Source organism: Aquarana catesbeiana, linkage group LG10 (assembly GCF_042186555.1).
Source record: "Aquarana catesbeiana isolate 2022-GZ linkage group LG10, ASM4218655v1, whole genome shotgun sequence".
Lineage (NCBI taxonomy): Eukaryota > Metazoa > Chordata > Amphibia > Anura > Ranidae > Aquarana > Aquarana catesbeiana.
Window position 1 is genome coordinate 207,069,645 of NC_133333.1, and position 15,300 is coordinate 207,084,944.

At 45.8% G+C, this 15,300-nt stretch overlaps 3 protein-coding genes across 3 annotated transcripts; 2 read left to right on the forward strand and 1 right to left on the reverse strand.

Annotated features, from left to right (window-relative positions):
* The first annotated feature begins 1,977 nt into the window (after window positions 1–1,977).
* On the forward strand, window positions 1,978–2,874 carry LOC141110119 (heat shock protein 30C-like). Its single transcript, XM_073601335.1, has one exon. It carries the CDS (start codon window positions 2,067–2,069, stop codon window positions 2,721–2,723), a length of 657 nt encoding a protein of 218 aa, XP_073457436.1. The 5' UTR covers window positions 1,978–2,066; the 3' UTR covers window positions 2,724–2,874.
* A 1,741-nt stretch (window positions 2,875–4,615) lies between these two features.
* LOC141110120 (heat shock protein 30C-like) lies at window positions 4,616–6,175 on the reverse strand. The gene has a single exon (XM_073601336.1). The coding sequence runs from the start codon at window positions 6,013–6,015 to the stop codon at window positions 5,359–5,361; it is 657 nt and encodes a 218-aa protein (XP_073457437.1). The 5' UTR covers window positions 6,016–6,175; the 3' UTR covers window positions 4,616–5,358.
* A 6,774-nt stretch (window positions 6,176–12,949) lies between these two features.
* Window positions 12,950–14,333, forward strand: LOC141110121 (heat shock protein 30C-like). Its single transcript, XM_073601337.1, has one exon. The coding sequence runs from the start codon at window positions 13,470–13,472 to the stop codon at window positions 14,124–14,126; it is 657 nt and encodes a 218-aa protein (XP_073457438.1). The 5' UTR covers window positions 12,950–13,469; the 3' UTR covers window positions 14,127–14,333.
* The last annotated feature ends 967 nt before the right edge of the window (window positions 14,334–15,300 follow it).

Below are 15,300 nucleotides of genomic sequence, written 5' to 3' on the forward strand. Positions count from 1 at the left end.
TGTTGGGCAAAGAGATTGGTTTGGTCCACGATGCCTTGAATCAATTCGTTAGGGAAAAATAAATTTAAAAAATCAATTTGGGAAAAACCTGCAGTGTTGACCTGCACACCTGGCTGTGCTGTAAAAGGGGGGATCGTGGCTGACCCTGTGGTAGAAGGCAGCCACAATGGGTTGGCCAAGGCATCTGGAAGCTGGGTTTGGGCCCTAAATCTTTGGCGTGCACTTATGCTGGGCCTTTCCTCCTGGGGTCTAGCAGCGCTTGTACTGGGCCCCTCCTCCTGGGGTCTAGCATCGCTGGCACTGCTGGTAGCTGCCTGGTGTTCAGACCATCGTCTTTTTGGATCGACTGCTTCCTCCTCTGATTCGGATCCTGATGTGCTGCCTTCGGGGTGCTCATATTCCGAACCAGAACCAGAATCGGAATCAGAACTGAGCGGTGAGAGCTCCCCGTTGCTCTCATCGGTCAGACTGAGTATTTGGTATGCCTCTTCTGGGGTGTACACCTTTCTGGACATAGTGGCTGACTGGCTGTATGTACTCTGGTAGCAGGTACTCTGGTGGCAGGTGGTGAGGTGGCAGGTACTCTCGTGAGGTGACAGGTACTCTGGTGACAGGTACTCTGGTGGCAGGTGGTGAGGTGGCGGGTACTCTGGTGGAAGGTGGTGAGGTGGCGGGTACTCTGGTGGCAGGTGGTGAGGTGGCAGGTACTCTAGTGGCAGGTACTCTGGTGGCCGGTGGTGAGGTGGCAGGTACTCTGGTGTTGAGGTGGCGGGTACTCTGGTGGCAGGTGGTGAGGTGGCAGGTACTCCTGATGGACAGGTACTCCTGATGACAGGTACTCTAAATGACAGGTACTCTTTATTTAGGGGGGCAATCTGGGCACAGTAGTACATATATGTAATAGGTAACTCACTGTTAGCTGATCTCCTCCTCACACTGGATCGGTGTGTGAAGAGGAGAACCCAGCAACAGCAGTTACACTGTATGTTTTGTTTACATTAGTGACCGGCTGTGATTGGACACAGCCGGTCATGTGGTGAAGAGCCATCTCATTGGCAACAGTGATCGGGGCTGAGCTGTATCCAAGGGATAAGCCTCAGCCCCGATCACCGCTCTGCGCGCCACTGGAGGCACGCGCGGACACCGTGCACGCCGCTTCCCAATGCCGCTCTGCATTGTGACAGGTCCGCCACTCACGACGCTCCGCCGACGCACGCCGACGCCGCTTCAATACCCCAATCGGGGAACGGCTGTGTCACGAGGGACACAACAGAACCCCGATCGCCGCTCTGCGGGCCCCTGGGGGCCCGCAGTAGCGGCGGAAAGCCGAGGCCGTCATATGACGTCCACCCAGGATGGGAGATCCCATCTGTGGCCGTCATTTGACTATGGCTGGGTATTGAAGTGGTTAAGACTCTCCTACTCTTTGTGAAAATTGATTGACCACACCCACTATTTGATGTGATTTGGAGGGTGTATGTGGGGGGAGGGGTTTTGGGGGGTTCATGGTTTATTTCCTGCACCTATTGTTTGAGAAAAAAAGCCCTGTCACCAACAATGGCTGAAAAATGTTGTCTGTACAAAATAATGGGATTTCCCAGCCTTGTTCAGCTCTTTTAGGAAATGGTAATTACGCTGTGTATATTGTCTGTCCTAGAGATCAGCTTCTCCGTGTGTATCTGATCTATATATACAATATATACATTGTTCTAATCTCCATCATGTGTGCTCAGTATACGGCTATGTACACTCATCTTCTTTCTATCACAGATATTTCTCAGAATTCTCCAGCAATCTCCAGCACAGAGTACAGCGTTCCAGCCGTCACTCAGAAGTTCCTGGCTCCGCCTCGTATTATTCATGATGTGTCCCCCAGGCCCCTCCCCCTGGCTCCATATATGGAGAGCACATGGAGGGGTCCAAAAGTGGCTCAGGCAGTATAAAAGGAGCCGGGCTGGGAGAGGTTGCAGTAGAGCGAGCAGCAGAGAGCAGACGCTGACACACAGGCAGACGGCCTCCAGCTGAACTGTGACAAGAAGCTCCAGGAAAAGCAGCAGCAGAGCGACATGTTCCCTCTCAGCCTCCTCCAGTCCTCGAACAGTCCTGTGTATGTCTACCGCCAGCCCGAGCTCCCCCACTGGACCGCCACACACCTCATCCTCCGCCAGCTGGAAGACGACATGCTGAGCGTGAGCAGCGACATGGAGAGGAGAATGCAGCGCCTCCACCAGACTTACCATCTCCTGGCCAATGACCCGGACATGAGGAGGGGGAGGGGGGCTCAGAGCGGACACCCCACCGCCCCCCAAGACAAATCCCCCACCGAGGGCAAAGACGGGAAGGAGAACTTTGAGCTCTCCCTGAACGTGAGTCCGTTTTCTCCAGAAGAACTGACAGTGAGGATGGAAGGAAGGAGACTGATTGTGGCGGGAAAATCCGACAAGAAAAGGGAGACGGAGAATGGCGGCTTCTTCCAGGAATACAGAGAGTGGCGCAGAGAAGCCGAGCTCCCTGAAGACGTGAATCCCGAGGACGTGCTGTGCTCCATGTCCAAGGACGGGCGGCTCCAATTCCAGGCACCTCGCCTGGCACTGCCCGCTGCCCAACAAAGATCCATCACCATCACCAATGAGCAGAGCCCAGGAGAAGGTCAGGAGTCCAACCCAGAGAACCAGAACCACCGGGGACAGCAGGAGCAAGACCTCCCCCAGAATTCATCCTGATGACATGATGGGACTGAGATTTGGTACAATATTAATAGATTTTCTGTCACTATTTCTATCAGGATGAGAAGATGTCAGGAAGATCACTTCTACTTTCCCATGTTAGAATTTATGTTATTGTTCCAGTTTCCTGATTTTTATATTGCTTGGCTCACTCTTTCTATATACTGTATATATAGTTTTCTAAATAAATATTTTCATTTTATAACTATCTTCTGTTCTTTGTTTGCATGCTTTAAAAAATGTTTTTTGAAATAAGAAATCTCTTAATATTTGATTTATAGAATGAATAGGAATGTTTTATATAAAGTGAAGCTGAGTCCTTATCATCCGGTCAGTTTTCTGGATTCCTCTGTAATATGAACACAAAAATATCCAATACTGTATAATGCAGTCTGATAATAGCACAGGGGTGCTTACAATGATCAGCTTTTATTCACTTCTGTAAAACCTTTATCACAAAACTCAAAAAAGAACTGTTGCTGTAAATGCACAAAGAGTGTTATCTGGAGTTCTACTTTATTTTGTTACCCATATAAAGTCTGTCTTAATCTTCTCATCCATAAATCACTACCCAGCCTTCTAATCCAGACTGTACAGACTGGAACATCAATGCAGCTAAGATCCGCCCTCCAGCCATGTGCTCTCTGTATATCTCTAGTAAAGGGGAAGAGTCTGTATATACATAATGAATAATACAGGAGAAGGGAGGAGCAGACAGGGACTGCAAAGTTGGAGTTGGTGGAGGAACTTCCCAGTGGGCGGGTCCTTGATCTTTCTCTTTGCTCTTAATAGTCATGTTATGGAAGAGCCCCGCAGGCAATAAAAAAATAAAAATGCACAGTGAGGTAATCTCTCCAAATGATGAGCAATTATTCCAGTGTAAAAATAAGGTAAAGTTTGTTAAATGTGTATGTGTTAAGGATGAGCCTGAAATACATCTCACCGCTGTGGAACTACAAGTCTCAGCATGCCCTGCAAACTTGTCTCTGTGGTGATCTGCATATTAACCCCTTCACCTCCGTTATCCTGTACATTAACCCCTTAATTTCCATCTTCGCACTGTATATGACCTGTACATTAACCCCTTCACTTTCTCCTCCCTCTATGTATGACTTGTACATTCATGATACCCTTTATCTAGTGCACAATCATTAAACTCCGTGTTTTAACCCCCTCATCACCAGCATGTATTTTCATTTCAATTGCAATTACTTTAGGGTGTTTACTTTCCCAAAAGACATCATTTGGCATATTTTTATATAAGAGAAACTTAAAAGAAAATTTTTTTTTTTTTAAATGTTGACCTTTTTTTACCTATACAGTTAAAAAATTAGAAACTTGAAGCATATTTAATATCACCAAATAATGCTTTATGTTTCTCAAAAAAAAAATCATATAAATATAAATATCTATTTTTTTTTGGTACAGTGCTGCATGACCAAGTAATTGTCAGTCAAACTATTACAGCACTGAAAAGTGGCCCGGTAATGAATTGGGGATATACAGACTGGTACACAAGTTAAAGTGGAACTCCATACAAAATGTTTTTTTTTTTGTTTTTTTTTTGTTATGGGGAAGAGTTGGAAAGTCTGTCAGGTTTTTAATAGTGTGTGTGTTCTCTCACTTACTATCCCTATGACAGACATTCCTAGAGAAGAAAAAGAGAATTTTTTTGCAATATAGTCAAATGAGGCAACAAAACCTTACAGATTTTCCCCATTATGGAAAAAAAAAAAAGAAAAAAAAAGAGATATGGCTGAAGTTCCACTTTAATATTTATCATTTGTATTCATAGTCAGTACTATCCTCCTCTAGTCAGGACCATTTCCCTAACACCTCATCTCATATCCCATTATACAGTTTCATACAAATCAAAACAGACAATATCATTAGCATCTAAACATTTATTTAAAAAATAATATGTTACAAAACAAAAGAAGAGATTGTATAAAACAAATAACAAGACCAAAATAAGAGTTAATTATAAAATAAAGTTGCATCTCAGGGTGGGAATAGATAGTAATAAAATAGAATAAAATCTCACACTTCATAAATGTCTATTTTTCACTAAAAATCAAATGACTGTCTATACCTTATATGAGACCATATGTATACCAATTCATTGGCTCATAGCCTATCACTGGAAATCTCCCTCAATACCGATAAATCAATTAAAAACAAGAATTAGTTTCATTAACCAGATGGAAAAAAATCTTTCACGTATTATAAAACTCTATACAATTTTATAATAAAAAATGGGACTCTTGGTTCTCACTTGGAGATGTATTGTTCAGAAATGCAAACAATTGAATAGAGATATTAGTTCAAATTGATATTTCTATGTTTGTTTATTTTTTCATCATTCATATCTATCTATATCTATATCTATATATTCTTTACACTATTGTACAAAACCCTTGATAGATTGTATCAATATATTTTCTACTTGTCTATTTTTCAATAATTATATAACTGAATAACCTTTATATGTTAATTTTACTGTAATTGAAACCTCTTATTGTACCACAATTTAACCTCAATTAAAAAAGTTTGTAAACAAAAAAAGAATAGAATAGTAAAAGATCGAAGAATGTGATCTGTGATGAAGCCAAATCTCAGTCCCATCATGTCATCAGGATGAATTCTGGGGGAGGTCTTGCTCCTGCTGTCCCCGGTGGTTCTGGTTCTCTGGGTTGGACTCCTGACCTTCTCCTGGGCTCTGCTCCATGGTGATGGTGATGGTTCTCTGTTGGGCAGCGGGCAGTGCCAGGCGAGGTGCCCAGAAGTGGAGCCGCCCGTCCTTGGACAAGGAGCACAGCACGTCCTTGGGATTCACGTCTTCCGGGAGCTCGGCTTCTCTGCGCCACTCTCTGTATTCCTGGAAGAAGCCGCCATTCTCCGTCTCCCTTTTCTTGTCAGATTTTCCCGCCACGATCAGTCTCCTTTCTTCCGTCCTCACTGTCAGTTCTTCTGGAGAAAACGGACTCACGTCCAGGGAGAGCTCAAAGTTCTCCTTCCCGTCTTTGCCCTCGGTGGGGGATTTGTCTTGGGGGGCGGTGGGGTGTCCGCTCTGAGCCCCCCTTACCCTCCTCATGTCTGGGTCATTGGCCAGGAGATTGTAAGCCTGGTGGAGGCGCTGCATTCTCCTCTCCATGTCACTGCTCACGCTCAGCATGTCGTCTTCCAGCTGGCGGAGGATGAGGTGTGTGGCGGTCCAGTGGGGGAGCTCGGGCTGGTGGTAGACATACACAGGACTGTGCGAGGACTGGAGGAGGCTGAGAGGGAACATGTCGCTCTGCTGCTGCTTTTCCTGGAGCTTCTTGTCACAGTTCAGCTGGAGGCCGTCTGCCTGTGTGTCAGGGTCTGCTCTCTGCTGCTCGCTCTACTGCAACCTCTCCCAGCCCGACTCCTTTTATACTGCCTGAGACACTTCTGGACCCCTCCATGTGCTCTCCATATATGGAGCCAGGGGGAGGGGCCTGGGGGACACATCATGAATAATACGAGGCGGGGCCAGGAACTTCTGAGTGATGACTGGAACTCTGTACTCTGTGCTGGAGATTACTGGAGAATTCTGAGATAGGAGGAGGAGGGGGAGGGGCCAACCTAAACCTTGAGGATTACAACACTAGTGGGCGGGAGCAAGGTGACAGCTGGAGATTGCCAGAGAATTCTTTATACTACGTAGATCTTCTCTCTATTCATCTGTACTTTATGGTTTTGTTATATCATCCCAGTCTCCTCTGTAGTCGTTTCTGGAAGACACACTCAGCCAAACATTATATAACTACCCTTTTAAAATGTAGTTTAACTTTTTTGCTTTTGCATTCATGTTTTATTAAAAGTGTATCTGAATCAAAAAACAAAACAGTAACATATTGCAGTTTACCAATTAATGTGGATGGAGAAATTGTTTCCTTTCTTTTTTTTTTTTTATTTAACCCGCTGGTTCAACAAAAAAAAGGAATAATGTATGGCCAGCTTTATAGTGTACATACTGTTAGTTGGATTGCTTCTGTTTTCATTCGATCGTGGACAGTGAGAGTGAACAATAGTGCCTGAGAGTTGCAGATGAGCATAGGATCGGCCAAATTATTTTTACAATTACACTTTAAAGCAGGGTTCCACCCAAAAGTAGAACTTTCGCTTTTAAGGACTCCTGACCCCCTGACATGCCACATTTGACATGTATTTTTTTTGTTGGGGGGGGGTGGGTACCTAGTTTTGACAGCTCCCACTTCCGTTCACGCCACCTAGGCGACTCGAGCAGAAATTCTCCTCTCACCCTCCCTCCCTGCAATGTTCTGGAACATGTCACAGGTCCCAGAAGACTGTCTGGCCATTCAGGACGCGCAGCACAACTCACGCATGCACAGTGCGCACCGGCTGTGACAGCCGGGTGCCCACACTAGTGATGCCAGCGCCGGGGAGAAGCTGGGGAGAGAACCAAGGCTTTGGGCAGCCACATCGCTGGGACAGGTGAGTGTGTGTTTATTAAAAGTACTGTATTTATTGGCCTATAACACTCACTTTTTCACCATGAAAATTGGGTGCAAATAGCGCGTGCGTGTTATATGCCAATACTTCAATTTTAGCTGCCTCGGAGGGGACAGGGAAGGGGGCGGGACGAGCGCCGTCAGATTACATACAGTGAGAAACTCCTGTTTACTTGGTGGCCTCTGTAATAGGAAGTCCCGTCTCCTGGGCCGCCATTGGAACACTGTTCTGTCTATCATAAGAGATTCTCACTGTATGTAATCTGTCTGCGCTTGTCCCGCCCCCTCCCTGTCCCTTCTAGTCTGCAGATGGGCATCGATCAGGCTGCACTGATGGCAATGGTAAGGCTGCTGCATTGATGTGGACTGATGAGGCTGCATTGATGGCACTTGTGAGGCTGCAGATGGGCATTGATCAGACTGCATTGATGGCACTTGTGAAGCTGCAGATGGGCACTGACCCTTATTTTGCTTCAAAGTTCCTTATTTAAAATTTAAGTTTTTTTCCTGAAACTTCCCTCTTAAAATGAATGTGTGTGTTACACGCCTGTGCGCGTTATACGCCGATAAATACGGGTAAGTTTTTGGCGCTGCTGACGTTTAATAAACACAGAAACGGCTGGAAATCCGCTTTTACCACTTGTCTATGCGGGTAATTTTTTAAAATTTTCTGCACACACTAAAATCTGCATTTTTTGGCTAGAATTTACCCTAAAGAAGTAAATACTTTCTAAAAACAGAAACCCTGGAGAATAAAATAGTGGGCGTTGCAATTTTTATATGACACAATATTTGTGCAGTTACCGTATTTATCGGCATATACTGTAACACACACATTAATTTTAAGAGGGAAGTTTCAGGAAAAAAACTTAAATTTTAAATAAGGATCTTTGAAGCAAAATAAGGGTCAGTGCCCATCTGCAGCCCCACCATTGCCATCAATGCAGCCTGATCAATGCCCATCTGCAGCCTCACAAGTGCCATCAATGCAGCCTCATCAATACAGTAGCCTCACCATTGCCATCAATGCAGCAGCCTCACCATTGCCATCAGTGCAGCCTGATCAATGCCCATCTGCAGCCTAGAGGGGACAGGGAGGGGGCGGGATGAGCGCCGACAGATTACATACAGTGAGAATCTCCTATGATAGACAGAACAGTGGTCCAATGGCAGCCCAGGAGACGGGACTTCCTATTACAGAAGCCGCCAAGTAAACAGGAGATTCTCACTGTATGTAATCTGATGGCACTTGTCCCGCCCCCCTCCCTGTCCCCCCCGAGGCAGCTAAAATTGAAGTATTGACGTATAACACGCACACGCTATTTGCAACCAATTTTCATGGTGAAAGAGTGAGTGTTATACGCCAATAAATACAATATTTATCAAATGTTTATCTTCGGAAAATAATACTCTAAAATGCCTTTTAGTACAAATACAATATTATACCCAATTTTTGGCAAAATATAAAAGATAGGGTTGTGTTAAGTAAATAAATACCAAACATGTCAAGTCTTGCGCATGCTCGTGGAATCACAAAAAAACGATTGTACAGAAAATTCTCAATAGGTGACACTTTAAAAACCATTAGGCTGAATTCCCACTGACCTGCAGTAAATGCAGGGTAAATGGATACACATTTCCATTTATCTTATGGCATCCCCCCTCATGATTCATACCAGACAGCTGTCAGCACTGCCTGTCACTCATTGCGAAAGGAAAAAACAGTTTTCCTTTCCCGATGAGCGAGCCAGCGCAAGATGCACAGTACCCTGTCGCCGAGAACCAGCGCGATGGGATCGCGCTGGAAACACATTCTCACGGTCAGGTACTGTACATCAACATGCGTTGAAACCCAAAGCAAAAGGATTACAAGGATAATTGTAAAAAGAGTCTGTGGCTAGAGCAATAACAATGATTTGGGCTGTTGTGCTACACACCCTGTTTACCAAAAAATCTCTTCAAAAATCTCCAAAACACACTCCAAAAACAAATACAGGAAGTCCCAGAGTTACGAACCCGTTCACCGCTCACACAGCATTACAGTGGGAGAGAGCGTCGTGTCAACATCAGAAGAAGAGAAGAAGGAACAAGACGGGGGAGAAGACCGGGCCACCGCTAGCAAAAGAGCGGCAAAAGAGCAGAAGATAGCGGAGGAGCCCGGCAGAAGATCCGGAGAGCGGGAGAAGAACCGGACACCGGGAGAAGAGGCCGGAGAGAGCGGATAAGTCGGAAGAAGACCCCCGAAGTCGGAAGAAGACTCCCGGAGCTGCCTAATAAATTACTTTAAAAACCTGTGTAGTGTGTTTTTTTATTGACACTTTTTTCCCCAGGTGAATGGGTAGGGGTACGATGTACCCCATACTCAGTCACATAGGGTGGGGAGCCGGGATCTGAGGGCCCCCTTATTAAAGGGGGCTCCCGGATTCCGATAAGCCCTCCGCCTGTTGTCGGGAAGAGGTCCTTGTCCTCATCAACATGGGGACAAGGTGCTTTGGGGTGGGGGGCCGCAGGGCGCCCCCCTGCCCCAAAGTGCCCACCCCCCATATTGAGGGCATGCGGCCTGGTACGGTTCAGGAGGGGGGGGGGCTTGCTCGTCCCCACCCCCTTTCCTGACTGGCCAGGCTGTGTGCTCGGATAAGGGTCTGGTATGGATTTTGGGGGGACCCCCACGCAGTTTTTTCAGTGTAGGAGGTTCCCCTTAAAATCCATACCAGACCTAAGGTCCTGGTATGCCCCTGGGGGGAACCCATTCCGTTTTTTTTATTTAAAATTTGGTGCGCTGTTCCCCCTCATGATCCATACCAGACAGCTATCAGCACTGTCTGTCACTCATCGCAAAAGGAAAAAACAGTTTTCCTTTCCCGATGATGCGAGCTAGTTGGGCGCTGGCTCCCTCAATGGGGCTCGCAGGTGTCAAATCTCGCTGATAAACCAGCAGCGAGATTGACACAATATCGCGGTCACCTACTGTACGTTGATGTGTGTTTTGACGTGTGTTGATACGCATTTTAGCGTGCATTAAAATGCTATGCATTTGTAGCGCTTGGTTGCTACTAGTATCTAACATCCACCATGTCACCCTTCTGGCACAGCTCCAACTATCACTTCTGAAACAATGAACAGTCATTTGCGTTGTTTTGTTTATTGGGGATATAACTTGGTTGGGGGAAGGAAATATGGGATGCCCATAGAACAATTGCTTTGCCATCATATTTAAGAATTAGAACAAAAGGTTGAGCTGTGAAGTACTGATGTACACATAGTATCTACAGTCACTTCCCCTGCATAACACTATGCAGACTATTCCAACTACTCCAAGTCTCCCGGCCGACAACTTCCCCCAGTGGGCTGTTACCTCAGCTTATATGGGAGGCCTGCCCTCTGCCAATTCCAGTTGGGGATTAGTCAGAGCTCCTCACATGAGCTGCCTGCCACTCCAGTCCTAGGCCCTGCCCCTCTTCCAGAACATTCTTCCTGGAAGCAGGGGAGGCGCCTCAGAACTAAAGCACAGGTGGTCACACCCACTGCTACACTAACCACTCCCTGCCCCCCAGATCAAAACAAGCAGGCCTAGCCTGAAGCATAGGCCTTCCCAAATGTATCTGCACTGACAGTTTCCCTTACAAAATCCTCACTCTAGCACCTACCTAGAGTAGGTAGAGGGTGCTACACGTTTTAGACATACAGGTAGTCCCCGACTTACGAAGGCCCGACTTACGAACGACTCCTACTTATGAACGGCCTCAATGCCGGCTGCTTGTGCTCCACACTGGTCCTGGATACCTCTGAGCAGCCACATTTCACACTGCAGTACTTCATGTACTGCATAGCCAGCAGAGCCCCAGAAGTGCCCAGGACATCCCACATCCCTCCACAGGCGGACTCCGGAACATCCCACATCCCCGCACAGGCGGAAGTTAAACTTACAAGCAGTGTTCCGACTTACAAACAGATTTCATTTACGAACAAACCTACAGTCCTTAACGGGTTCGTAACTCTGGGACTTCCTGTATTCATTTTTGGAGTGTGCTTTGGAGATTTTTGAAGAGATTTTTTGGTAAACAGGGTGTCTAGCACAACAGCCCAAATCATTGTTATTGCTCTAGCCACAGACCGTTTTTACAATTATCCTTGTAATCCTTTTGCTTTGAGTTTTACAGGATCTTGTGTGCCTGAATACGTGCAGGTTTTGTGTGCCCCAAATTCATCAACATCAATAAATGCTAACATGGCTGGTATAGGTGCTTGTAAGGGAAAACATAAATCACAAAGCAAACTTTTTGTTCTTTATTTGCATTATGGGTAATATGCAGATCAATGCACTAGTGTGAATTAGCCCTTACAGATCATAAGTTTAGAGGGAACTATGAACTATGACTCCAGAATTTTTGCTCTCAACCTGACGTTCCCAACAATACGGCTCATGTGTAATGCAATTGATGTTTACATACACATGCTTCCTCTATGCTGTGCTTATTACATGGGGTGTGTGCAGGGGTGACAAGGGTGCTTTCATTTTTTTTTTTTTTGTAATAGTTTTCATTTATTTTATACAATTTCTTTACCTTTATTTATTTTTGTTACTTTATTGCCATCACAAGAGGGGCTAAGAAGCCCCCTAAGTGATAGAAGGGAAAAGCGACAGGTACTCCTTATGAAAACATTGGGTCTCTGTCTGTTGGATGCCCTCCAATGCTACACTAGCCATGAAATGACAGCTGTTAGCGCGGAAGTGATTTAATATACATTGCTTCTATGGTTATTGATCGCAGGTGGTCTCAGGGAATGTATGTTCATTGAGTTCTCCATAATTACTGTTTCCTACAGTCCCGGACACCTAGGTGGCTTGGGAGGAGCCTGGGAAAAATTGCAAGGGTCATCTGATCACTTTTATTGGAAAGCCATCTGCCATCTTTTAAAGCCAGTATCAAGGTCAGAGACGCAAAAGTAGCTGTGAGCTTGATTTAACCACTTGTCTACCATGGTGTTTATAAACGTACCTTGGTAGACAAATGGTTAGTACATTGGATAAAGTCTTACATGGAGCATCAGCATTCTGAGTGGAATGACTCTTCCATCATTTCCCAAGAAGGACTCACCAGTGGCAGCCGGTCCACAACGGGTTCAGGGGCACCACCACCCCCAGCCCACACAATCCACCCCCCCTAGCCTGTACAACCAAACATTGTGTGTCTGGCCGTGCACTGTGCAGGGCGCCGGACCAACAAGTCTATACCAGGTCCGACACCCCCTCACAAACGCGTGACCAGAGCCTGAGGCCCCAATTGACCTGTTTCATGATATCATCATGTGCCCCGAACTCTCCCAACCTACGAGACCAGCGAATGAACAAAATAGATTACAGAGAAAACATACAAAAATTACATTAAAGCCTGCAAGGCTATTTAAAACACTTGAACATATTCAAAAAATTTGGGGATTTGGTCACACCATATGGCTATATGGTGCTTAAGCCCACTTACTGCCTCACTAGTGAATGAACACTCGGCTTCCGGCTTCCTGCCCCGGCAAATCAGGACAGGAGGCAAAAGATCCAGAACCCAGAAAGAAAACCGGGTCAACACAAAAGCTGCGGGGCATGGGCACCAGGGTAACTGTGGCCACTGGAGTTTTCCATCCGTAGGGTAAGTGCGGATCTGTTGAGGCCCACCCATGCCCCCCAAAAATCCTCCAGCACCAACCACCATTAGGTCTCGCCAACAATCTCTGAAAAATGTTGTCTGTACAAAATAAAGGGATTTCCCAGCCTTGTTCGGCAGTTTTAGGAAATGGTAATTATGCTGTGTATATTGTTTGTCCTGGAGATCAGCTTCACCGTGTGTATCTGATCTATATATACAATATATACATTGTTCTATTCTCCATCATGGGTGCTCAGTATACAGCTATCTACACTCCTCTAGTATATTCTTTTCTTCTTTCTATCACAGAAATTTCTCAGAATTCTCCAGCAATCTCCAGCACAGAGTACAGAGTTCCAGCCGTCACTCAGAAGTTCCTGGCCCCGCCTCGTATTATTCATGATGTGTCCCCCAGGCCCCTCCCTCTGGCTCCATATATAGAGAGCACATGGAGGGGTCCAGAAGTGGCTCAGGCAGTATAAAAGGAGTCGGGCTGGGAGAGGTTGCAGTAGAGCGAGCAGCAGAGAGCAGACGCTGACACACAGGCAGACGGCCTCCAGCTGAACTGTGACAAGAAGCTCCAGGAAAAGCAGCAGCAGAGCGACATGTTCCCTCTCAGCCTCCTCCAGTCCTCGCACAGTCCTGTGTATGTCTACCACCAGCCCGAGCTCCCCCACTGGACCGCCACACACCTCATCCTCCGCCAGCTGGAAGACGACATGCTGAGCGTGAGCAGCGACATGGAGAGGAGAATGCAGCGCCTCCACCAGACTTACCATCTCCTGGTCAATGACCCGGACATGAGGAGGGGGAGGGGGGCTCAGAGCAGGCACCCCACCGCCCCTCAAGACAAATCCCCCACCGAGGGCAAAGATGAGAAGGAAAACTTTGAGCTCTCCCTGGACGTGAGTCCGTTTTCTCCAGAAGAACTGACAGTGAGGACGGAAGGAAGGAGACTGATCGTGGCGGGAAAATCCGACAAGAAAAGGGAGACAGAGAATGGCGGCTTCTTCCAGGAATACAGAGAGTGGCGCAGAGAAGCCGAGCTCCCGGAAGACGTGAATCCTGAGGATGTGCTGTGCTCCATGTCCAAGAACGGGCGGCTCCACTTCTGGGCACCTCGCCTGGCACTGCCCGCTGCCCAACAGAGATCCATCACCATCACCAATGAGCAGAGCCCAGGAGAAGGTCAGGAGTCCAACCCGGAGAACCAGAACCACCGGGGACAGCAGGAGCAAGACCTCCCCCAGAATTCATCCTGATGACATGATGGGACTGAGATTTAGTACAATATTAATAGATTTTCTGTCACTATTTCTATCAGGATGAGAAGATGTCAGGAAGATCACTTCTACTTTCCCATGTTAGAATTTATGTTATTGTTCCAGTTTCCTGATTTTTATATTGCTTGAATCACTGTTTCTATATACTGTATATATAGTTTTCTAAATAAATAATTTCATTTTATAACTATCTTCTGTTTTTGTTTGCATGGACCAGGAAATGTTTTTTTGAAATAAGAAATCTCTTAGGGCCAGTTCACACCACATGCGGTCCAGTGCGTTTTTTTTCTGCATCAAAAATGCATAGAAAGTAGGTTATATGGTTATCAATGGCATAGTTCACACCAGTACTTGCAGTTCCAGTGCGTTCCAGTTCCAGATTAAAAAGTAGAACATGCATTTTTCCTGGACTGGACTGTACTGGAACATTGTAAAAAGCATCAAAAACTCACAGGAACGCACCAAAACCGCACTGGAACACCCATGTTCTTATTTAAGATTAAAGGGGAAAAAAAGGGGGAAAATTCACTGGACTGCATCAAAAACACACCAAAAACACACCAAAAACGCACTTGGAACACATTAAAAACACGCATGCAAAAAAGCATCTAGAACGCATCTGTACTGCAATTCTATGGTGTGAACTGGCCCTTAAGGTTAAGGAAAAAAAAGGGAGGGGGGGATGCCCTGGACTGCATCAATAACACACCAAAAATGCATCAAAAACGCACTGGAATGCATCAAAAACGCGTATGCAAAAAAGCATCTGGAGCACATCCAAACTGCATTTCTATGTTGTGAACTGACCCTTAATATTTGGTTTATAGAATGAATAGGAATGTTTTATATAAACTGAAGCTGAGTCCTTATCATCTGGTCAAATTTTTACTTTCAAAATCTTTTATTAGTTTTACAAAAGAAAAAACAAAAGCAATACAGAATAATACGAATAACATCAGACTATTACATGTCATACCCCTGAAGGGGACGTATATACTGACGATGCCAGGTGTAAAAGTCTATTGAATAACCAAATCAATATACAGGACCTACGGAGCTGCTGCAACTCTTCCAAGAATATGTAGACCGCCATGTTTAAGTACAGTTGCGTAGAGAGGCCAGAAGAGATTCCGCCGGCACCCCAAAAGGGATC

Bases quoted from the DNA above. Each gene is read 5' to 3' on its own strand.
- LOC141110119 (XM_073601335.1), top strand. From the start codon at position 2,067: ATGTTCCCTCTCAGCCTCCTCCAGTCCTCGAACAGTCCTGTGTATGTC.
- LOC141110120 (XM_073601336.1), bottom strand. From the start codon at position 6,015: ATGTTCCCTCTCAGCCTCCTCCAGTCCTCGCACAGTCCTGTGTATGTC.
- LOC141110121 (XM_073601337.1), top strand. From the start codon at position 13,470: ATGTTCCCTCTCAGCCTCCTCCAGTCCTCGCACAGTCCTGTGTATGTC.